Source organism: Uranotaenia lowii, chromosome 1 (assembly GCF_029784155.1).
Source record: "Uranotaenia lowii strain MFRU-FL chromosome 1, ASM2978415v1, whole genome shotgun sequence".
In the NCBI taxonomy this organism is placed as follows: domain Eukaryota; kingdom Metazoa; phylum Arthropoda; class Insecta; order Diptera; family Culicidae; genus Uranotaenia; species Uranotaenia lowii.
The window spans coordinates 135,256,018-135,282,136 of record NC_073691.1 but is presented as its reverse complement, the minus strand read 5'-3'; the positions used below and the strand labels follow the sequence as shown (position 1 = coordinate 135,282,136).

The following is a 26,119-nucleotide window of genomic DNA, read 5'->3' as shown; positions in this document are numbered from 1 at the left end:
ACTACACAAAAAACACACGACGTATTACAGGACACGACACTTTACGTTCTTACTGACGGTAAATTTTTAAATAAAAAAAAAATTTTTTTGAAGATGGATCATTGATTGATTAATACTTTTCAATAAACTAATTTCAATTTGTTTTAAAAGGATTACCTGGTTGCACTAAGTTGTCGTCTTGATGATCTGCACGGATTGGTGGAAGTGTGTTGTTCGAACAAGGAACAGAACCAAGGTAGTGGATTTGTGGAAGATTACCTGATGAACTTTTTTAACGAAGGAAGCCCGAATATTAGTCCCGGAACTTCGAAAAAGTCATCAAATGATGCACTTCTTTTAGATCTATTGAAGCTGGAGAGCCGAGAGAAGGTGAACATCACGATTGGTAATATGACTGCTTCAATTTTAATGTTAAATATTAAATAACAATGTAGATTATTCAACAGCCTCGTCATCGCCTACTTCATCCGAAACGCAGCCAGGAACATCGTCCGATCAACCAAAGGCTTCTACGGGGTCCTGCTTTGATATTTTGGATTATTGGAGAAAGAGAAAATTTTCGAATCCAAAAATATACCGCTTGGCAATGATAATTCTTTCAGCCCCTTCCACGCAAGTTACTGTAGAGCGCCTTTTTAGTCAGGTAAAATTTATTTTGTCTGACTCACGGATGCGGCTCAGTGATTCAACTCTCAAAGATATTATGGTTCTGAAAATGAACAATAATTTGTAACCAGAAGTGGTGGAATTGATGCTGGAACGGGGTCTAATTTAATGTACTCTTTCATCCATCAACTTTTTTTTAAAAGGAATTCTTTTTTTTTTAATGAATAAGCTTTTATAATTTTCATAAATCCGATTGTCATTTATTATAATTGATTTTCTTTTTTGAATTTTTTTTGAACTCAATGTCCCCTTACAAATCAAACATAACATATATTTTATATGAAATTGGAAAAAAATCATTAAATTTATTTAACAAACGAATAAAATCAAATCATTTTTTAGGACACTGTTGAAAACAAAAAAAAACCACATATATTTTAAATAAATCTGCCAAATTTTCAATCAAATGAAGTAGATCATAAATGTCATGACAATGTCATGTCATTGTCATGTCATTGTCATGTCATTGTCATGTCATTGTCATGTCATTGTCATGTCATTGTCATGTCATTGTCATGTCATTGTCATGTCATTGTCATGTCATTGTCATGTCATTGTCATGTCATTGTCATGTCATTGTCATGTCATTGTCATGTCATTGTCACGTCATTGTCATGTCATTGTCATGTCATTGTCATGTCATTGTCATGTCATTGTCATGTCATTGTCATGTCATTGTCATGTCATTGTCATGTCATTGTCATGTCATTGTCATGTCATTGTCATGTCATTGTCATGTCATTGTCATGTCATTGTCATGTCATTGTCATGTCATTGTCATGTCATTGTCATGTCATTGTCATGTCATTGTCATGTCATTGTCATGTCATTGTCATGTCATTGTCATGTCATTGTCATGTCATTGTCATGTCATTGTCATGTCATTGTCATGTCATTGTCATGTCATTGTCATGTCATTGTCATGTCATTGTCATGTCATTGTCATGTCATTGTCATGTCATTGTCATGTCATTGTCATGTCATTGTCATGTCATTGTCATGTCATTGTCATGTCATTGTCATGTCATTGTCATGTCATTGTCATGTCATTGTCATGTCATTGTCATGTCATTGTCATGTCATTGTCATGTCATTGTCATGTCATTGTCATGTCATTGTCATGTCATTGTCATGTCATTGTCATGTCATTGTCATGTCATTGTCATGTCATTGTCATGTCATTGTCATGTCATTGTCATGTCATTGTCATGTCATTGTCATGTCATTGTCATGTCATTGTCATGTCATTGTCATGTCATTGTCATGTCATTGTCATGTCATTGTCATGTCATTGTCATGTCATTGTCATGTCATTGTCATGTCATTGTCATGTCATTGTCATGTCATTGTCATGTCATTGTCATGTCATTGTCATGTCATTGTCATGTCATTGTCATGTCATTGTCATGTCATTGTCATGTCATTGTCATGTCATTGTCATGTCATTGTCATGTCATTGTCATGTCATTGTCATGTCATTGTCATGTCATTGTCATGTCATTGTCATGTCATTGTCATGTCATTGTCATGTCATTGTCATGTCATTGTCATGTCATTGTCATGTCATTGTCATGTCATTGTCATGTCATTGTCATGTCATTGTCATGTCATTGTCATGTCATTGTCATGTCATTGTCATGTCATTGTCATGTCATTGTCATGTCATTGTCATGTCATTGTCATGTCATTGTCATGTCATTGTCATGTCATTGTCATGTCATTGTCATGTCATTGTCATGTCATTGTCATGTCATTGTCATGTCATTGTCATGTCATTGTCATGTCATTGTCATGTCATTGTCATGTCATTGTCATGTCATTGTCATGTCATTGTCATGTCATTGTCATGTCATTGTCATGTCATTGTCATGTCATTGTCATGTCATTGTCATGTCATTGTCATGTCATTGTCATGTCATTGTCATGTCATTGTCATGTCATTGTCATGTCATTGTCATGTCATTGTCATGTCATTGTCATGTCATTGTCATGTCATTGTCATGTCATTGTCATGTCATTGTCATGTCATTGTCATGTCATTGTCATGTCATTGTCATGTCATTGTCATGTCATTGTCATGTCATTGTCATGTCATTGTCATGTCATTGTCATGTCATTGTCATGTCATTGTCATGTCATTGTCATGTCATTGTCATGTCATTGTCATGTCATTGTCATGTCATTGTCATGTCATTGTCATGTCATTGTCATGTCATTGTCATGTCATTGTCATGTCATTGTCATGTCATTGTCATGTCATTGTCATGTCATTGTCATGTCATTGTCATGTCATTGTCATGTCATTGTCATGTCATTGTCATGTCATTGTCATGTCATTGTCATGTCATTGTCATGTCATTGTCATGTCATTGTCATGTCATTGTCATGTCATTGTCATGTCATTGTCATGTCATTGTCATGTCATTGTCATGTCATTGTCATGTCATTGTCATGTCATTGTCATGTCATTGTCATGTCATTGTCATGTCATTGTCATGTCATTGTCATGTCATTGTCATGTCATTGTCATGTCATTGTCATGTCATTGTCATGTCATTGTCATGTCATTGTCATGTCATTGTCATGTCATTGTCATGTCATTGTCATGTCATTGTCATGTCATTGTCATGTCATTGTCATGTCATTGTCATGTCATTGTCATGTCATTGTCATGTCATTGTCATGTCATTGTCATGTCATTGTCATGTCATTGTCATGTCATTGTCATGTCATTGTCATGTCATTGTCATGTCATTGTCATGTCATTGTCATGTCATTGTCATGTCATTGTCATGTCATTGTCATGTCATTGTCATGTCATTGTCATGTCATTGTCATGTCATTGTCATGTCATTGTCATGTCATTGTCATGTCATTGTCATGTCATTGTCATGTCATTGTCATGTCATTGTCATGTCATTGTCATGTCATTGTCATGTCATTGTCATGTCATTGTCATGTCATTGTCATATCATTGTCATGTCATTGTCATGTCATTGTCATGTCATTGTCATGTCATTGTCATGTCATTGTCATGTCATTGTCATGTCATTGTCATGTCATTGTCATGTCATTGTCATGTCATTGTTATGTCATTGTCATGTCATTGTCATGTCATTGTCATGTCATTGTCATGTCATTGTCATGTCATTGTCATGTCATTGTCATGTCATTGTCATTGTCATTGTCATTGTCATTGTCATTGTCATTGTCATGTCATTGTCATGTCATTGTCATTGTCATTGTCATTGTCATGTCATTGTCATTGTCATTGTCATTGTCATTGTCATTGTCATTGTCATTGTCATTGTCATTGTCATTGTCATTGTCATTGTCATTGTCATTGTCATTGTCATTGTCATTGTCATTGTCATTGTCATTGTCATTGTCATTGTCATTGTCATTGTCATTGTCATTGTCATTGTCATTGTCATTGTCATGTCATTGTCATGTCATGTCATTGTCATTGTCATTGTCATGTCATTGTCATGTCATTGTCATGTCATTGTCATGTCATTGTCATGTCATTGTCATGTCATTGTCATGTCATTGTCATTGTCATTGTCATTGTCATTGTCATTGTCATTGTCATTGTCATTGTCATTGTCATTGTCATTGTCATTGTCATTGTCATTGTCATTGTCATTGTCATTGTCATTGTCATGTCATTGTCATGTCATTGTCATTGTCATTGTCATTGTCATGTCATTGTCATGTCATTGTCATTGTCATGTCATTGTCATGTCATTGTCATTGTCATTGTCATTGTCATTGTCATTGTCATTGTCATTGTCATTGTCATTGTCATTGTCATTGTCATTGTCATTGTCATTGTCATGTCATTGTCATGTCATTGTCATGTCATTGTCATTGTCATTGTCATGTCATTGTCACGTCATTGTCATGTCATTGTCATGTCATTGTCATGTCATTGTCATTGTCATTGTCATTGTCATTGTCATTGTCATTGTCATTGTCATTGTCATTGTCATTGTCATTGTCATTGTCATTGTCATTGTCATTGTCATTGTCATTGTCATTGTCATGTCATTGTCATGTCATTGTCATTGTCATTGTCATTGTCATGTCATTGTCATGTCATTGTCATTGTCATTGTCATGTCATTGTCATGTCATTGTCATTGTCATTGTCATTGTCATTGTCATTGTCATTGTCATTGTCATTGTCATTGTCATTGTCATTGTCATTGTCATTGTCATTGTCATTGTCATTGTCATTGTCATTGTCATTGTCATTTTCATTAGCATACCATTGTAATTGACATTACATTTTCAACCCTAACGTTTTCTATAGTTTGGCAGATTATCTGCTCCTGTGTTTTTTTTCCTTATTCCTATGCCGATCGTAAATCTAACCAAAGCGTGCGCGGTTCAATCGTTCACTGATTCGATTGCTCCTTTCTGTTGAACGCGTTGAATCGGATCACGAAACGATAATCGGTCAACAAGAAAAATCGATGATAGCATCGTGGTATGATCTAAAATAAAATAAATTCGAGCAACGCGGTTCACAAACCAAGAGCATTCGGATTCGATTCGATCATCGTTTTTTTTCTCCTCCCAGAGTCGAGTAAGATAGAGATTCAAAAAATTCGTGTGAGTGCTTGAGTGAATCGAGTAAGAGAGGTTCATGATTGGATGAACGATTCGATTTTGACCATCCTTGGTTTCAACAAGAACTTGAATGCTTGAAAAAAGATTGATGCCCCTCTATAAAAAGCATCAGCATATGTACCATACATATTATATTTTTAAATTCTGAGTTTTGTTGTCTCTATTGTTTTGTACTTTTCAAAATGATGTATTATGTAACATACTTACCGTAAATACTCTTATTTTATAAGTTGTTCTATATCCGAGCTAAACTGGTCTCAATGCACTAAGCATCCAAATTTAAACCTTTGAAGAGTGATGCAAAGAAATATAACAAACATTTTTGCTGTTTTATTCAAAATAAATTTCATGTTATTATAGATACGTGTTGTATGATCAATTCACTGAATTTAATTTGGTGATGCTGATATAAAGCTCTTAATTCATAGAGTAAATACATTGAGTTTTATGCTGGTGCTTCCGCTCATGTTGTAGTACTCAACGATTATCAATCATTAAAATCAAATAAAATGTAATGCATTTAATATTTATGTATGTACCCAATCCAATTTGTCTTGACTAAAAAGCGTGAACTGTGTTTGCCTTTTACTAGTGGACCCTCAATTTCTTTTCCTCCTAACGGCTTTTTAGACAGTTTTACAAAAGATATGTATGAACATCCACGATGTACTGTACCGAAATGATCAGCCTGTTGTATGTGGGATTGAGGGAGGAAATTAATGGGAGGTCATCGAATAGTAAACAAGGACCGTTTTCTTTGAATCAACGTATCTACATTTAATATGGTCTTTTTCAGGTTTCTCTTTCCATTGTTGCGTAACATTTTGAAAATAAATAACTTATAATAGAGCAAATAACTGGCAACAATTATGACCTAAGGGTATTTCATTTAACATTATGGGCGATTCACATGGTTCATGTGATAAACTCTTGAGTCAACTCGCGAAACAAAACAAAATATAGATGAACACAATACAGATCGGAGAGCCAACGATTTGGAATCTCAATTCCAGTGATTTGTGTTTGAGCCGCTTTAGTGATCGTTATCGTTGTTTTCTTTTTTTTTCCCTCCTGCGCCAATGGATCAAATGTACACAATAATGATCTCTGCTCCAATCAAGGTCGCCCAATTTCACGCTGGCTAGCCAGGCTTAGTTTTTTTTCTCTACTTACTACATTCCGCGCGGCCTTTTGGATGTCTGCTGCTAACATAAATGTTCGGCGCTCGTGCTACCTCTTACTCGGCGATGCCCGAAGATCTGGAATCAAACAGAAACACGCCATCAGTGCTCATTAAACGATCACTTTCGCATTCAAATCAAACAAAAGGAAAGTATAGGGTATCTTGGGTGTTGGAAAATGTGAAACCGGTGGTAGGTTTTCGTACAATAGACTAGCTTGATATCACACTCAGACAGAGAAAAAATAATTTATTTCCAGATGTCACTTTATTGTTATATTATTTTTGAATTAAGCATTGATATGTTAATATATAGCAAGTATTCAGCTTTAATCAGTCAATTTAAAAAAAAGAGCTTGTTAGTAGCTACAGCTTTTACAGCCTTTCAAAATTTTGAACAAAATCAATTACATCCTTGCTCAAACTAATTGATGTTGGACTGCGTAATAAGCTACCAACAATTTTTGCTTGAATTTTAATCAGATTTCAGAAAAATACAAGTTTCTCAAATATTCAAAAATCATGCTTATAAACACATATTCATTCAAGTTCATCACGTAAAAATGGATAATTTGGTACCGTAAACAGGAATCCAAGGTTTCTAGAAGCTTTGGTTTGTGTAGCCCACTGTGACTGATCAGTAGTTGATGAGAAGTGAGATCCTGTGACATCTTAGAACAGTGACATACAATTGATAACATGCATATAAACAACATTAGATTCGAGTTCGTTAGAAACGTGTTTAGAGGAAAGTAGTGCCGAAATTAAATCTTACCATTTCTACGTTAAAAAGTTATATTACGAGCGAGTGCTCTGTAGTAAGTTTGACTTTATTCTGTTTGGCTTAATTGAATGCATTTATAGTTATTATTTAAGGTAGAGATATAAGCATTGAACTTCGGACATCCATATTATAAAAAAACAGTTATTCACACCGTTCTAACGGTAACCTCAATCATCATATAAAATTTATTAATATGTTACTAATTTCGAATATTGTACTACAGAAGATACTAAAATCGACTGAGTAGCCAAAACTACAATTTAAAGTTTCTGTCTGCCTACAATCGTGAGTTGGAAAAGGGTCGTAGTTTAGAAACACTGGAACACCAATAATGTACGGTAAACTGCAGGTTTAAAATTAGAATTAAACTAACTTTCTTTATATGTTTTAGTTTGAATCATCAGCTATTCAAATTTGTGTTTCATTCACCCCATCGACCTCCCCAACATACTTCAAAATTATTGATTGGATACCATGGATCAAAACAACAGAATCATGCAGTCGAAAGAAGCTCGCTCCAAGAGAGCTGTTATTCCTGATACCGCATTGCAACATAACTGCTTCATGTGTAGCCGGCCGGACGATGTTGCCAATCTGGTAGGCTGCGGCAAATGTGAAAATTGGGCTCATTATGATTGCGCGGGGGTCTCATCTTCAGTAGAGGCCACTGAGGTATCTTGGAAATGTGCAGCATGCCGTGCAAATACGGTTGAAGCTGCTTTGTCCACAACATCAAAGGCTGTATCAAGATCCAGTAGACGATCGTCACGAATCCAAGAAAATCTACAAATGCTAGAAGAGGAAAAGGATATAGAATTAAAAGCACTAGAGAAAGAAAAGGAAGACCGGCAGGAATTCCGTAAGAAGCGATTGGTAATAGAAAAGGAATTTCTAAAACAGAAATACGATGTCCAGCGAGAGGGTTCGAAAGGTAACAGGAGTGAACGAAGCAAAGCTAGCAGCAGGGATAGTAGGCATATTGTAGAAAATTGGTTGGCGAAGGAACCGGTAGGTGCACAACCGGAAAGGGTCTCTGCATGGGAGTTTCCGCCTCAATTATCAAACACAGAGCCATCCGTGTCAGTAGCTAGAGCAATCTCTTCGATCTCCCTTAGTAGTCCCCCGAATGTGCCTTTAGTTCCGAAATCTGCATCCACGCCGTATGCTGGACAAGGTTTGCCGTTGCTAAATCCCGTAGTTCTTCCGGATATTCGAATACCACAGTTAACGGTTGTAAGTCCAACAGGATCACGTTTAGTACCGCGAGTTAGCGTACCAGAAACATTTTCCCAAAAACCGCCCCCTAGGACAGCTGTGGATCGCCAAGAGGACCTTAGTGATCGACTTTTAGTACCATCATCGTTCTGTATATCGTCTGACAGTTCTGCAATGCGATGCTTTGCTAACTCACTAAGTGACAGAAGACCACTTTCTACAATCTCGGAAGAAACATTCGGGCATAATCTAAGTATTCCACCGCCAAACTTCCAGCAACAAACAATTGGTCCTATGTCATCGTATGAATCAGGAAACAATCCAACCTGCCAAAGCTATGGATCATCTCTGGCATACTCGGTAATCCCAAACTGTACCGATATGACCTTTATGCAGGGTCCTATTACAATATCCGAAGAAGTGGCTAATGCCATGCACAATTCCCCCAAAGTTTCCCGGGGTGTTGGACCCCTTATCTTCCGTGCCAATTACAACAATTGCCTCAAGTTTACTGCCAACGGGGCAAGAAGTACAAGGTTCGCTCCCTCCATATACAATTTCTCCACCGTTGCAAAATAACTGGGCGTTACCTGTTGAGCCACAGAAAGTTCCGACACAGACAAGGTTGAATAATCAAGGTCCACTTCCCCATTCACCGGTGATAACAAGGGAAGATTTTACCGGTCCGTCAAATAAACAACTGGCAGCACGTCAAGTAATACAACGAGAGCTTCCCAATTTCTCGGGACATGCGCAGGATTGGCCCTTATTTTATTGGTCTTTCAAGAACAGCTCCGACTCATGTGGATTCACACATGAGGAAAATTTAGCAAGGCTTCAACGCTGCCTGAAAGGTCAGGCCTTGGACGCGGTCAAGAGTAAACTACAATTCCCAGCAGCAGTACCCGAAATTATACAAACTCTAAAAATGCTTCTTGGGCAACCGGAGATTTTACTGTACACCATGCTACAACAGCTTCGCGATTTACCGCTACCCAAACATGAAAACTTACAATCGATTGTATCATGGTCTGGCGGTGAAAAATGCGGTAGATTACTTGACAACTGCTCAATTGAGAGAACATTTATTTGATTCATCGTTGCTGATAGAACTCGTTGAAAAACTCCCAACACAGCTGCAAATAGAATGGTCACGTTTCAAGCGACAGAATACGGTGGTCAACCTAGAAACCTTCAGCACCTTTATGACTGAACTGGTTGTCGTCACAGCGGACGTGGTTCTACCGAAAAAAGCTGCTCTTAACTCCGAAAAATTTGGAAAATCTGTTCGTGAGAAACAAACAATTAATGTACATGTGGAAGATCGAGAATCCGAGGATGTGCCAGACTCCGGACCAGCAATAAACATGCTTTGCGTTTATTGTTCCAATCCTAATCACGAGGTGGCAAACTGCAGTCAATTTAAAGCTCTCGATCTGAATGGGAGGTTTACAGCTGTCAAGCAGAAGGTAATGTGCAGAATTCGTCTCATACCCCACAGAAGATGGCCTTGTCGTTCTACCAGAGAGTATGGCATTGAGGGTTGTAGAGTACGACACCATAGTTTACTTCACCCAGGAACCCCTAGTAGCCCCAGTAATCCTAATGTCCCAGAAACTCAGGTTCAAAGAGAAACTGCATATCACAACCATCATTCTATAACTTCGTGTGCTCTTTTCCGATATCTGCCGGATGAGATACACTATGGTGAGGAGAAAATAGAAACATACGCCTTCCTGGACGATGGATCGTCAGCCACCATGATTGAATCTTGGATTCCCGATAAACTTGGTGTCACCGGGAAAGTAGATCCGCTTTGATTATCGTGGACTGGAGATATATCTCGCGAAGAAAAGAAGTCGGAGCGAATTTCCTTGTGGATTTCCGCCCAAGGATCAGACAAAATGTTTAAAATGGCCATCGTGAGGACAGTACCAGAATTGAAACTTCTGGAACAATCGTTCGATTATCAAACCGTACAGAAATCGTATTCTCATCTCAAAGGACTTCAACAACATAGTTCGTGTGAGTCTTGAACTACAGCCGTTGATCGAGGATAACTCCTAGATCGTTGATGTGTTCTACTCGGGTGATGGTTTCGCGTCCATGTCAATTGATTCCAATAAGCCCAGAAGGCTTAAAACATAAAAAAAACAATAATTTTTTGTTTGGACTCAATTGAATTTTTCAACGTTTTCTTTACTTATTTACTTAATGATCCCGCGCCGATCCTCCGGTTCATAGGGCCGTGGTAAAAGACCTCCACTGTTGACGATCCAGAGCCAGCGTCTTCACCTGGTCTCAGTCAAGATTCTCGTCGACAGTTCGGATTTCAGCGGCTAGGCTTCACCGCCACGAGTTTCTGGGTCTGCCTCTTCTTCGATGACCTTCTGGATTCCAATCTAGCGCCTCTCTGCAAATCTCGTTTTCATATTTTCGCAGCGTGTGCCCAATCCATATCCACTTACGTTCCCGAATCTCGATTTCTAGGGGCTTGATGACACCGGCGATGTAGTTCCTCATTCGAGATCCAGTTGCCAGGCCACCAAGCGCGGATGATATTCTGCAGGCAGCGGTTTACAAATACTTGTAGTTTTCGCGTCGTTACCGCATATGTGCACCAAGTTTCGCACCCGTACAGCAATACGGATTTGAAGTTTGAGTTGAAAATTCGGATTTTCGTTCGTAGAGAGATCTGGCGTGACCGCCAGATGTTTCGGAGACTCGCAAATGCAAAACGGGCCTTTCTGATCCGGGTTTCGATGTCTTTCCTGGTGCCACCATCAGGCGTTATCTGGCTACCAAGATACTGGAAGCACTCCACTTTCTCAACCTGTTGCCCAGCTAACATGAAACTGGAGAGATTTCCTGTGTTGATCTTCATCGACTTGGTCTTTCCGACATTGACTTTAAGACCAGCTGCCTTGGAGCTTTCGGTGAGGTCGTCGAGTTTGCTCTGCATATCCGGTTGTGTTTGGGCGAGCAAAACAATATCGTCAGCCAGGTCACGGTCGTTCAGTTGCTCCGTTGTTGAAGGATTCCACGGTTCGGTGCACAGTCGATCGATCCAGTCAAAATCTCACCCATAACGATTAGAAAAAAGCAGCGTTATATGATGCAAACCTGTCTCACTCCAGCAGTTCCAGAATTGGATCGGACAAGACACCGTCGTGCAAGATCTTTGCACGAAAATGTCTCGTATTTACTGTGCTTCGATAAGATGGACTAGTTTCTCTGGAAATCCTCGTCGCCTTCGAGCGGCCCAGATGTTTTCATGGTTAAGTCGGTCGGATTCTTTTTCGAAATCCACAAACACCAGCAAAAGAGAGTACTGGAATTCATTCACTTGACCCAGCATAATTCGTAGCGTTGTGATGTGGTCAACACATAATCGTCCATCGGAATCCTGCTTGATGCCGTCGGAGTGTTGCGTTGATTTTCTCCTGGATTCTGTTCAGGATCACTTTGCAGAGAACTTTGAGAGTTGTACAGATCAACGTTATGCCTCGCCAGTTACCGCACTCTGTCAGGTCTCCTTTCTTCGGGACCTTTACGAGGATACCCTGCATCCAGTCGGCCGGGAATGTCGCAGTAATTTCTAAGATATTGCAGTTTAAATGGCTAAAATCCAAAAAAATTATCATGTGTGTAAATCGGAGACATATAAATGAAATTCTTTCTTTGGTATTTTATCGTGGTTGAAAACAACTGGTTAGACATAATTTTAATATGAAAACAATAATTTATTAAACCACAGCGTAAAAAAACTATCATTGCTTGCATATTAATGGTTTACATAGCACGGTGATATATAGTTTGTCTGGTGAAATCCTAACACCTTAAAGTTACTACAAAAATCATTAAAAAAAATTCCAACACAGTAAATTTTTGCCTCAGTTTCCAGCAAAAAAAAAAAATTGCTGGTCGTCTTGCTGATTTTTTCAGCACTTGATCTGCTTTGCTGAAAAACCAGCAATTGATCTGTCAAACTCGGATTTTTTTTTGTTTTTGCTGGCTATTTTTCCTTACACGCTAAAAGTGTTTGTTTGTTTATTTATCGTTTTTACATCGAATCGTTCTGTCATACTCGAATTGGTTTTTTGGCTAGTTATTTTTCGTTGCGCGCAAAAAGTATTAGTTTTTTTTTCGTTTCTACAACAGCCACCCAATTTATCTTGTTAAGGTAATTTTTTTTGAGCGATTGAGTATTTCGTTAAAGAAACTTAAAATTTTTATTTTTAAACATAAATTTTCGGTTGTTTTTTGATAAAAAAAAGCGGATTTCCAGCAATATAGATAGATAGCTGGTCTCCAGCAATTGGGTTTTTCTGATCGTTTTCAGCAATTCAAATTGCTGGAAATTTTGCTGGAAAACCAGCGGGACAAAACCAGCAAATTTTGCTGGTTTCCAGCAAGTTAAAATTTGCTGTGTAAACAGTACATTTTTGCCTCGTTTTCCAGCAAAAAAAAATGCTCGAAACGTCCAGCAAACCAAACTTTTGCTGGAAATCAGCAAACATTCTTCGTCTTACTGATTTTTCTAACACTTGATCTGCATTGCTGAAAAACCAGCAATTGAACTGTCAAACTCGGTTTTTTTTATTTTTGCTAGCTATTTTTCGCTGTACGCTAAAAGTGTTAGTTTGTTTGTTTGTCGTTTTGACATCGAATTTTATTTACTTTCATATTCCAGCGATGAAGCATTCAAACCTAAGGTTTTTTTATGCAGAGATGAAGTATTTCGTTACGGATACTAATAATTTTTATTATCATTTCAGATGGAGCATGATGTCCAAGACTTGGCAGAAAGCGCATAGTATTGTATTTCATTATAAAAAATTAAATAAATAGCCCCTTACAAAAAAGGAACAAACCAATATCTTTTTATAAATATGAATACCATGAATTCATGATCCACATCATTTCGGTATTTTTTTTTTTTGTAAAAGAGAATCCTCACGTCCATAGCAATCAGCATTTATTCGGCCTTGTATTATTTCGGCTAAATATGCATTCGACCTCAAATCTTTTTGTTGTAGCGTTCATTTGGTCAGCGTCCTAAACGCTGGGCTTCCAAACAGTTTGGCATCCATCTGACCAAACGTAATCAGGGTCTAGATTTGATTTGGCTAACATTCTCTATTAAACGATCGATCTTATTGAGAAGATTAGCTGTTTTGCAAACAAGAACTATGCAAATGATAAAAAAAAGTTTAAGTATTTTCCTATAACCAAAGAAACAAAAGTATCGTTCAGGTATCAGTCGTTTATTTCTAAAGAAACAAGCACCAACCTTTTCCCAATAATTTTCTATCTTCTCCTATCACAGCATTAGCAGAAATAAACTCAATTTGCTTTGCAATTTGTTTGCCAAATTACTTGTCTCAAGTATCACGAATTCCCATGGATGACTTTAATGCAAAACAGTTTAGAACAGGTAGAAAATCATGCTGAGCATTGATGAAATCGGTGTTAAAATGTTTTCCCTGCTAAGAGCTGTCGAAACAAGTGTTACTCTTCGCATAAACAACTTACCGCTCATACATTCCCACTCAAAAAACTCTCCGACTTTCCTGCGAAAAGTGCACTGTCATACCAAGCTCCAAAAAACGACAAAAATTAACCGTATCTCTCATTCCGTCCAGCAGTAGGTAGTAGATTGAAGTAGCACCCATTCATATGGCATCACTCGGCAGCTTAGTGGGACTTTTGTAGGCTCACAACTGACGCGAAAAGCGCAAAGAAGAACCCAGCCAATCCGGCGGCCTTAACTAGTAACACCAGGCCTCCAATGATGGCCGGGAAGAGCATCATGAACTTGAGCTTGTAGGCCAACAGCAATGGTAGCAGGAACTTCTTATATTTGTGCTTCAGGTGAAACTTTTTCTTCTTTTTGAACCGGGCTTCGCCGTCTTCGTCGATGGCGTCGTTGTGTTCGTCGTCGTCTTCCATCGAAGCGGAAATATCTGTAAAACATATGAGAAGAAATGAAAAAAAGGTTAGATACTGTTACCATACTGATTTAAGTCAGCTTTCGAGAGCGCGTGGCATCGAGTGGATAGAGTCATTTAGGATTAATCATCATTAGAGTAGTAGGTATAGAGATTATGCCGGTATGTTCAGAGATTGAAATTTCCTCTATATAAAATTTAATAACTGTCACCGGCCATTAGATCATAATCATGTTCATAGTTGGCTGATGAACGACAGAGATGTGTTTTGTAAACAATTGTCGTATCAAAGCGAAAATATGAATGAAGTTTTGTTGTCATCTTTCATTTTCAATAAAGCTTATTAAATGAGGAACTTTTCATTTCTTCATGACCAAAAATTGTAGAATCCGTGTATTTAAAAGGAATTATTTGAGCAATGATTTTACTATGAACTGTCGATTTGAGTATTTGGATGTGATGATTGACGACCAGCTTGACTTTAAAAATTAAAACGTTCTTTGGTAAGACACGACTGAGAGTTTTACGTGTCCAAGTTTTGCGAAGAGAAAGTCGGATGTTGATACGACGTCCGCCGGTTGGAGAATCCAGAGGTGAGAAGGGCATACGTTAAACAGCCTCGGAACTGCCGACAGACGGAACAGTTAAAAAACAGTGGTGTTGAATCAAGAATGCCTTTATGTGGATGGGTCATTAGACCGAAGATCATTCGGCATTCTGCCGACGGTTATCCAGCCGAAGACTGTTTGGCCGAAAGGGCGCAAAGCCGCAAGGATGTTCGGCCGAATGGTCAATAATAATTTTATCGAATGGTCATTAGGCTGAATGGTCAATAGGCCGAATGGTCGTAAGTTCAAATGTTCGTAAGGCCGAATGGTCGCTAGGCCGAATCTATGAAAGGCCGATAAGACATATTAAGGCTTGTTTGCATGTTGGGACGAATGGCAGCTAGGCCGATTGGTCATGAGGCTGAATGATCGTAATGAATGGTTGCTAGTTGAATAACAAATGTTTTACACTGTTCTGCATATTAAGCCGAATGGTCATCAGGCCGAATGGTCGTTGGGCCAAATGGCTGTTAGGCCAAATGTTCGTAAGGCCGCATGGTCACTAGGCAGAATGGACGATAGGCCGAATGGTCGCAAAGCCGAATGGTCGAATCCATTAGCATCCATTCGGCCTGATGACGATTCGACCTGATGACTATTCGATCTAACGACCATTCGGCTTAACAATCATTCGGCCTAGCCTGACGACCTTCTATCATCCATTCGACCTTACGACAATTCGGCCTAGTGACCATTCGGCCTATCGACCTTTCGGCCAAGCATCCATTCGGTCTTACGAACATTCGGCCTTACGACCATTCGGCATTGCAATCAATCGGCCTTACGACCATTCAGCCTAATGACCATTCTGCCAAATGACCACTAGGCCTATCTTCCATTTGGCCTGATGACCGTTCACCCTAGTGACCATTCGGCCAAATAACCTTCAGCTTAGCGACCTTCGGTACTATGGGCCTTCGACCGAATGTCCGAGCCCCGATTGGCGAAAGGCGAAATTCGGAATTGATCAGACAAGTACCTAGTCAAGCAAAGCTGCCGCTCGCTTACGATATGCGGAGCTGGAAAAGGCAGTTAAACGAGCTTATAGACGAGAGAAAAGAGCCTGGACAAACTCTCTAGCCGAAGAGGGAGAAAGATCCGCCGCCAATGGAGATATCCGATTACTTTTTGACATTAAGTGGTTCAAGGACTTATGCAAGAATGCCTTTGAAAGACCGAGCAGGCCAGCTGTTAGTAGATCGAACAGATCAGCTCAAACGATGGACTGAGCACTTCTCTACCGCGTCACGAATAGCGATGGCCAACAAAACGCGCAGCTCGTAGCGCCAACAGTAAGTCGCATTAATGGCGTCAACTCGAAGCGCCCTCGCTGGCTGAAATAGAAGCGACAATAAAAGACATCAAATCCAATAAAGTTACTGAGATGGATTGCATCCCTGCTGAAATACTGAAAGCCGACCCTGCCTTATCGCACAAATGTTGCACTATATTTTCGCTGACAACTGGGATACTGCAACATTCCCGGCCGACTGGATGCAGGGTATTCTTGTGAAAGTTCCCAAGAAAGGAGACTTTAATATAGTATGATAACTGACGTGGCATAACTTTGTTCTGTACAAACCTCAAAGTAATCTTAAATGTGATCCTGAACAGGATCCAGAAGAAAATCGACGCTAATCTTCGACGGCAAACAAGCTGGATTCCGATACGGACGATCATGTGTGCACCACATCTAAATGCTTCGAATAATACTGGAACAAATTCACGAAATCCATAACTCTCTTCTGCTGGTGGTCGTTGATTTCGAAAAAGCATTCGACCGTCTGATCCATAAAAACATCGGGGCTGCACAGCTGCATAGACGACAAAAAGTCCCAGAGAAACTAGTCCATCTCATCGAAGCACAGTATGAGGCATTTTTGTGCGAAGTCTCTACGACTCTTATCTCATTGTTTCAGATGCGATCTTGACTGGATCGATCGACTGTAGATCATACCGAGGTTTGCCGTGGAATCCTTGGACAATGGAGTAGCTACATGACCTTGACCTGACTGACGATCTTGTTTTGCTCCCACAACGTTATTCGGATTTGCAGAGTGAATTTGATGACCTCACCGGAAGCTCCACGGCAGCAGGTCTCAAAATTGGTCCTTCCAATTTCGTGGTAGCTGGACAACAAATTAAGAAAGGGATTGGATATACCCTGCGAAAAGATGTGCACGAAATTTGCAAAGAGGCGCTTGAGTTGAATCCAGAAGGACATCTAAGCAGAGTCAGACCCAGAAACTCGTGGTGGCGAAGGCTAGGCGCCGAAATTCGAACTGTCGACGAGAATCTCGAATAGGATCGAGTTAAGACGCTGTCTTCGGATTGTCAACTGTAGAGGTCTTTTACAACGGCACTATGCGTCAGAATCGAATCGATGTGGGATCATTAAGTAAGTTAAGTCAACTTTAGAAACCACTTCGAATATCGGGCTCTCGAAGGCGGCAACAGCAACGGCCTTATTTGTGAGGATAAAGGCGAACAATTTGGGGATCCGAAGTAGGTCTTAAACATCCAGTGTAACCATCAGGGTCACCAGTGCATACCGCACTGTTTTGTCTTAGGCAGCAGACGAAGTAGCGGAAGTCTTTCGCGTTTGTTGGAGGAGGATTTTAATTGCTCAGAAGTCAAGGATATTTCGGTGGCCGGATATTTCGGTGTAGAACAGCTCAGAAAGAGCTGATCTAAAACATCAAGGAATGAATAGAGAGAATCAGAAAAGCCCGACCTGGAACAAGCTTTGCTCCAATAGCTAATGCCTGCAAACAATTTACGATTTATTCATGAGGTCTTTGATTGCCGCTTCTTTTTTAGCCAGCGAGGGCGCTTCCGAGTTGACGCCATTCATGCGACATACTGTTGGTGCTTCGAACTGCTGGTTCTGTTGGCCATCGCTATTCGTTACTCGGAAGAGTTTCCGAAGTGCTCAGTCCATCGTTTGAGCTGATCTGTTCGATCGGTCAATAACTGACCTGCTCGGTCTTTTAGAGGCATTCTAGTCCTTACGCCAATAAGGCGGCGAGAAATGTCATAAAGTAATGTGATATCTCCATTGGCAGCGGTTCTTTCTCCCTCATCGTCTAGGGAGTTTGTCCAGGCTCTCTTGTCTCGTCTACAAGTTCGTTTAACTGCCTTTTTCAGCTCACTATATAGATCATTTTCGACTTTCACTTTTCTCCGATCATTTACCATTCTCCAAGTTTCATCCAAATCCATTCACTCCTTCTTCCACAAATTTTACCGAGGGAACCATCCACACCACTGTTCTTCGACTGTTCCGAGGTTTGAGACTTCAACTTTTCAAAGTATGCCTTTTCACCTCTGGATTCTCCAAACGGCGGAAGTTGTATCGACACCCGACTTTTTCCTCGTGCTGTTGGGCACGTTCAACTTTCTGTCGTATCTCGCCAAGGACGAGGTGATGGTCAGATGCAATGTCTGCTCTTCGTTTGTTGCGGACATCAAGAAGGCTATTTCTCCATTTTCGGCTGATGTAGATGTGGTCAATAAGATTTATTTTTTTTTTCTTTGTCTTTCAATTTGATTTTCTGTTCAGCCACCTCGGGATACCCTAGTGACCTTATGTGCTGGTCGATAGAGGAAGAGCAATCCACCGATCACCATGTTGTTGTTGCCACAAAATTCTACAAACAGCTCTCACTTTTCGCTCATCTGTCCTAGGTCATGGCGCCCCATGATGCACTCAAGGTCCTGATTGTTGAGCCAATCTTGACGTTGAAGTCGCCTAAATGGATTTAAATGTTACCCTTCGGAATTTTCTCAACCACGATGTTCAGCTGTAATACTTTTCTTTCTCCTGCAATTCGGCAACGTCGGTTGGCGCATAACCCTGGACCATTGTAAGGTTTCTAACCCGTGTTCTAAATTTTTTTATTTATTTTTTCGTTTATCGGTCCCCATCTAATGAGGGCCGCATGGGCCTGCTGGCTCAATAGGAAACCAACTCTCTTCGTTTCCGAGTAGCGTGTTTTCCTCGTATGTCAGAGTAAAACAGAACATGTCCAGACTTTGTCTTGTGTTCTCCAGTGTTAGGCCAACGGACTTCGTCAAGTCACAGAATTTCTAGCTTGAGGCGGCTAGCTTCTCTTGCAAGTTGAGCCAGCTTGCCTTGTTGGGTAAGGGTTAAAACGTTCCAAGTTCTAATTCGTCTCCCGCTTTTCATGCTTAAAGCCGTCGCCAAAGTTCCAGGTCAGTTATTTCTTTCAGATCCCGTAACAATTTATTAGCAGTAGGTTGAACGCCGCCTCTGACCTGGGGAACAGACGCGTGCGGCCATCTTCTCAGTTTGCATGCGACCAAAGCATCCACCGGGATTGGGTATCAGATCTCCGCTTAGGTTACGCTTTGGAATACCGTCCGGGCCGGGTCTCGCTGTTGGATTAACAGCTTTGAGGAATGCCAAGACTTCACGGTTGGTTAAAATAGGCTGAGGAAGGTTCATATCAAAGCTAGGCAATGCTTCGGAATATTCGTTGACGGCAGGTGGGCTATGTAAAGAATAAACACTCTTGAAAAATTCAGCAAACAGATCAGCAGATTCACGGGTAGTTTCAGATGACCGACCGTCAAATGAGACTCGTGATGGAAAACTGCAGACGGAACGTCGAGATTGTTCGAATTTCCAGAATTCCGATGGCTTATTTTTCACTTCCCCAGGCATAAATCTCCAATGACGTATATGTCATCTTCGGAAGAGCAGATGGTGCTTACTTTGGAGAGGCTAGAAGAGAAGAAGAATACGTCATCGGTGATTTAAGCCTGGTTTGAAATGGTGCTTCTTTCAAAGTGGCTTTTTTCCCAGATTCAACTAGTTTTTGTTTCTCGGCTCCCTTCAACAGCTTCCTGGACTCTATCAGCACTGCGACTCTACGTCAGATCAACAATTTCAAAAATGAAAAAGGCGGTATGCTAGACGTCTGTTTCGTTAACAAAGCCTTCAGGAATCCGACGATGGATTTGGATTCCTCCGCTCTGGTTAATTTGATTACTCGTCCGTCACCCAGCTTCAGTGGTCTCATTCGATGCCATTTGAATCAATGCTTCCATAGAACAAACTGCATCCTACTACCATTACTTCAAGAACGTTGACTTTGAGCCCGATTTCTCTAATTCCAATGCAGCTGCTGTGACTTCTTCAAACTTACTGAACTACAAAATCGATCGTTATGTTCCGAAACGTAGCGTAGCTTCCGATCCACGATGGGTCACTAATCAATAACGACAACTGAAGACGGCACAAAAGTGTGCTCTTAGGAGGCATCCACAAATAACGTAACGCTCTTAGGGACTTTACTACAAAAGTCGTTAAAAATAATTAAAAAAACAATTGAAGAAATAAAGAGGAAGAGGTGGGATTTGTGGATGCCGCCTGGAAACTCACAATTCGATTTTTTTTCTTTTTCATAGAAATTTAAGCCATTTGGGAAGCCAGCAGATCGTGGCCTAGAGGATAACGTCCTTGTCTTCAAAGCCAACGTTCATGAGATCGAATCCCGGTCGTAACATAAACTATGATGACATTGACAAAAATTCATAGGTACCCGTAACTTTGTTTGTTTTTGCCGCCTAAATATCTCTTTTAAGTTCGAAAACGATTAGTTCAAACCTGATTCAGACCAACAAGTTTAAAATTTTGATGGGAAAACCAATATTTTCATTCAAAAATCAAAAGAGATGTTTTTTCGATACATCAAAAAGATATATGAGAATAAATGTTGCTTGTTTCTTGTAGTACATTTAATATGAACAAACCATGAGCCTAACTGAAACTCCTCTAATATATATTCGATGCCAAAAAACCCATTAAGCGTCTCTGACTGTTTATTAAAAAATGGTTTACTGTATTCATATTTGCGCTATTTTTACTACAAATCATGGTGAATTTATAAACGATATCTTTCTATTTAAAAATCCTTTATAATAAGGTTGGATATCCTTGAAGCTGAGATAATGTTGAGGCCCACAATTTTTCTCAAAACAACTCATTCAGCGCAAGTAAATTAATGGCAGTTACCTAAACTCAAGTTCGGAAAATAGAAGTTATTCAATTTCGTAAATAATTAAAATCTCCTTTGCCCTTTGTTTTTTTTGTATATATAAGTCGATTTTAAAGCTCTGTCAACTTTATCGAATGCTAGCTATAGAGAAGGAGCTTTGAAAACTGTACAGAATATATCAAAGATAAACAACTACCCTCAACAACTAGTAACAAAAATAATTAAAGAACGAACTCTTAAAATGTACAACACTTTTAATAATAGTAAAATCGAACAATCCAAGAGTTACATTACAATTCCGTATTGTGCAGGTTTAGGTGAGAAGTTAGCCAAATATTTTAAACGGTACGATATCAATGTAGCTTTCAAATCCTTAAACAAACTAGCTAATTTTTACACAAAAGATTAAAACAGCATAAAAATGATGTAAAAAACAAAAAAGTTGGAGGCACAGGACTTGCTCAACATAGTATAGAGCAATGTGCGGAAAATCGCTCAAGAAAAGCAATCAGGATTCGTTTCAAGCTAGAATACTTACACCTCCGAGTGCTGTGATACGCACGTGGTGAACATATCCGTTGAATATTTGTCGAACATCAACACTAACTAGATACATAAAAAAATACTATGCCCCATCGGGGGCTACCGTTTCTATTCGTCACGTGGCTTTTCAAATGTGATCGACATACTTGATGATATGTTTTGAACGTCGTTCCCACAATCATTCAATAACGCCTATCCTCGCATCATTGTTGATAATTTTCGTTATTGATAGACGATCATGAATGTATCAGAAGGAAAATCTGAAGGAATACCAGGACCACATGTTGAAAAAAGCCGTAGCACATGCTGGCCAGTTCATTACGGTTACTTAGTAATGATTTTGTTCTTCTACGCAAAGCGAAAAATTAAAAATCATATTGTAACCTTTACGCATCGCTCAGAACTGATACACATCAGTTGTGATCCTAGAAGGTTGAAAACCATCAAGGAAGGCAATCACCATCGAGACGTTCGTTGCTGATAGTCTGCGTCCTTCTTTACCATATCATGTTTTGCGGGAATGTTTCAAATACAGAAGCGTCGTTGTCATGCATGATTGTTTATATAATTTGGTTGAAGAAGGAAAAATTGACTGCTTCGATTTTTTTTGCTCTGAATGCAGTAACACATGGCTGATCGAAAATGATTGATATTCGGAACATTGGTATAGAGTAAGGTCATGCTTTCAATTTCAAAAACACCAACATCTAAGAAAAAGTTTCAAAATACAACACTAGAATTTGTGCAGAAATGTTTCACATTGAAATAAGAGGAGACAACGACGTTGTTAACAAACAGAAAGATTCAATTAATTTTAAATCAGCCTACAACTCCATTTTACTCAAGATCAGAACACTGACAGATAAATGTAAACATAACATCAAAAACAAACAACAGACAACAAACAGTAGATAGACGATCGCTAGATAAAGTAAGTTATATAATCTAGTAAAATGGAAAATTGTATTGAAAATGAATTCAATTTAAGGTCCACTGAAGAGGAGTGAACAGCCAAAAGTAGTTTTTATTCTTCGCCGAAAAAAGTCGATGAAAACAAAAAACAATTGATTGAAATGAGATTCATTTGTTTCAAAAATTATTATTGAAAACCCAATCACGGAGCAGAACTATTTGTAAATGATGTAACATAATCAATAATATTATTAAGCAAAACTCATAGAGAACTTTAAAAGTTGATTTGGCTTGGCAAGGTTTTATGATTTGATCTACAGAATCTTTTGCAGAAGGGCCTTTTTATGCTTCTAACCGTTGTATTAGAAATTTATACACTCTCAAATAACCGGACGCGATTTCAAAGTAGTCGATGATTCCTTTGAATTCAGCCACAGTTTTTGAAAGACCCAAATACTAGTATTTCACTAGCTTCTTGCTAGCATCCTCAGTGGGTTATCGATAACCCACTGAGGACGCTAGTAAGTTGCTAGTGAAATACTAGCCTCCGGGTCATTCAAATACTGTGGCTGAATTTAAAGGAGTTATCAACTACTATGAAATGATAGTTTCATTCATCTAAGAGGTTCTTCAAATCTTCTTTTTGATTATAAGTAAAAAAAAACGGGCGTGATTTTTTAGCTTGGATTGATATAGCGTTTTCGTTCATTTTCCACTGGCACGGAGGAAGTGGCAAACTTAGTAAACATACAAAATTGTCGCCCGGGACGATGCATATATGTACATTATATGCGTCGTCCCTGGTGACGATTTTGTTTGTTCATGAGGAAACAGTGTGCCCCCGTGCCAGTGGAAAATTAACGAAAAACGCTAATAGTTGGCATGGAGTCCTTTAAAAAGCCTTACTTGTTACTTGGGATATGAGAGCCAAATCTAATTTTTTGAAGCGGTGTAATGTTCAACCTGCATTGAAAAGTTTTCATACTCATACATATTATAATAAAAGCACGTAAGCAAATCCTTAGACAAAAAAGGGGTTAATCCGGTGAATAAACTCTATTGCAAGGTAGATATTTCAATATTGGGCCTTGAATTATGTCAAAATAAGTATTGAGATTTTGCATTATTTTAAAACTTACCGCTGTCGATGGCATATTTGTAGAAGTAATCCTCCATATCCTTGGATCGTGCCGCTCGGGCCAGCAAACTGATAAATCCGTTTTCGTTGTTATCTACTCCTTGAATGTCCTCATCCTCGCCGGGTTGAATCTGCAAGGAGCGACTTTCCGCAACCGCAACTGGGTAGAACTGCCGGGATTCGACGTAGCTGGAGTCCTGTTCCTGGGGCAGTTCACCACTTTCCATTTCCTGGAAGGCCGTTCGCAGCTGATCGTTGACGCGAACTCTTCCGGGTGGCGTAATCTGCTGCAATTGCCAGGTTCGTTTGTTTCGCAAAATTTCACTGGGGCTGGGAGAAAATTGCGACTGCTCGTAATGCATTCGATCCAGATCTAGATGTCGCGATTGGACTCGCTGGGATCCGGTGGGAACCGCATGAACGGTCGCGAGTACGAAGATCAGAAGAAATTCTGCACACCTTGCCAGTTGATAAACATTCATTGTGCTTTCTTTGTATCGGAACATTGTGATTGCATTGAACTTAGGACACTAGAACACTGTATCAATGGATCCAAATCTCCCACAACTTATCGCTATGGCCACTTTTTGAGCACAAAAAACAACGTTATTTGAAAAACAGCCCCCCTGGGTGCTCGAAGATCAAGTTAACACTTCAACTGACCAACCATCCGATCCGGTGTCCTCTTAACCTCTGGTCGGTGGCCTGGTTTCATTCAATAGTTGTTAGCCACAGTCCCAAAAAACGGTCAAAATATGAAACAAAAACACTCGTAAAAATCCAGATCCCTATCGCATACCACACACGGAACGTCACGGCACGCGCACGACGACGTCTACGGGAAATATGATGCCGACCGGCTGTTGGTAGTTCGGTTTTGGGAAGTTTGCCCCCCGAAATCTTGAATTGCGAGACCAGCAGCAACAGAAGCAGAGTTGTGCCAAGATTTCGTCGTCAAAGTCGCACCGATGCCACACAGTGACTGTGGCGGGGTCTCTCGGAGTCGGAACGGAACCTTCCGAAAGAGCAAAGCAGCAGGTTGATAGCCGAAAGCCACCGCCCGTGCATAATCAAGTGAGCTTTCTGGGGAACATTTTTTTCTTCACATTTTCATCCAACGTCTTTGCCACCATGTGGCCTTTTCTGGTCTGATCATTGGTGCGCGGTAAAATGGCGATGATTCCAATGACGATGACAATGATTATGATGATGATGATGGGAGTGTGGTTTTCATGTTTCCAAAAAGTACCTGAAGGCGCATTGGAATAACATCAACCTCAGGGGCAATCATTTCTTCCGGCAATGATTGCCACAAGAAAATAATACACAGATCATAAACCATGCGGTTTGCTGGTGGTGAATGATCCACCTTAAATGTTTTTTAGACTTTTTTGTATTGTTAACGGTAGCAACATTTGTCAATTTTCACTTTTTTGGGTTAGTGCTATTAGGATTGTTCGATCTTCGGGAAAAGATCGTTTCAGATGAACAGTTCTGGGATCGATCCATCTAAAAAATCGGAACTTGAAGATCGATCTCCGATTAATCTATCTTCTCCGTTTGAAATAGATTAGATGGAACTGCTTTTTATTAAAAATATACAAAAAAGACACAAAATTTCAAATTAGTATCCTTCTACAAATGGGAAAAAAAACAATTCAAGCGCTTTTATGTAAGGTGAACCAAAGTTAGTGTTTTAAATCAACACTGACCAAAATCCAAATAACTCGGAAACGCTTTGATATTTTTAAGTAACGTTATGACAGGAAATATTCTAGAGATTAAAAGAAATTATTTCAATGTATTTTTATTAGAATTTTCAAAGTATATGAGAGATATCGAACAAAATATGCGAAAAAAAAAACGAAAATCAAATATATTCATTTTTTTAAATTTTTTTTTGTAAAACTGCTGGTATCTCTTAAGATTTGCAAATTCAAGCAAATTTTTTTATCTAAATCAATCACAAACACCTTTCGGCAACCAATTCACAAGGTTTGAAAATAATTTGCAAAATTGTATTGAAATGAATCAAAAATTTCTTAAATTATCTTTGAACTTATCATGAATGCTAAATGAAAAAAAATTCGCCTCGACCAAGAATCGAACTAGAGTTTTCTGATTATCTCTCCGACACCTTACCAATAGGTTAACCGTCAGATGTTAACTTGTCAAGCTGTAGCTCTATAGTTCAGTAGTCTTCATCAAATTAAATTCCCTGCTAGATTCTACAGCAGATAACGCTCATCGTGTTCCGATTGATGTTGCTTATACTGCCCCTACAGTGACTGATTTTAGGATTTCTGCACAAAAAATTGTAATGCATTTTTAAACGTTTGTATCTTATTTTTTCATTTTCATATTAAGGTACTGGAAGCACTCCACTTTTTCAACTTGTTACCCAGCTACCATAGAACAGGTGGGATTCCTTTTCCATCGACTAGGTCTTTCCGACATTGACTTTG

The 26,119-nt window shown here is 39.4% G+C and overlaps 1 protein-coding gene across 1 annotated transcript; it reads right to left on the bottom strand.

Annotated features, from left to right (window-relative positions):
- Window positions 1–6,077: 6,077 nt before the first annotated feature.
- LOC129739135 (uncharacterized) lies at window positions 6,078–24,617 on the bottom strand. Its single transcript, XM_055730534.1, has 3 exons — window positions 23,656–24,617; window positions 14,015–14,445; window positions 6,078–6,559 (listed from the first exon to the last, which is right to left on the bottom strand). Exons 1-2 carry the CDS (start codon window positions 24,158–24,160, stop codon window positions 14,177–14,179), a joined length of 774 nt encoding a protein of 257 aa, XP_055586509.1. The 5' UTR covers window positions 24,161–24,617; the 3' UTR covers window positions 6,078–6,559; window positions 14,015–14,176.
- Between the last annotated feature and the right edge of the window lie 1,502 nt (window positions 24,618–26,119).

What these genes read in the sequence shown, in the direction of transcription:
- LOC129739135 (XM_055730534.1), bottom strand. Translation starts at nt 24,160, where the DNA reads ATGTTCCGATACAAAGAAAGCACAATGAATGTTTATCAACTGGCAAGG. An exon ending in CAAATATGCCATCGACAGCG is followed by an intron (nt 14,446 to 23,655) that starts GTAAGTTTTAAA and finishes TATGTTTTACAG; the next exon opens with ATATTTCCGCTTCGATGGAA.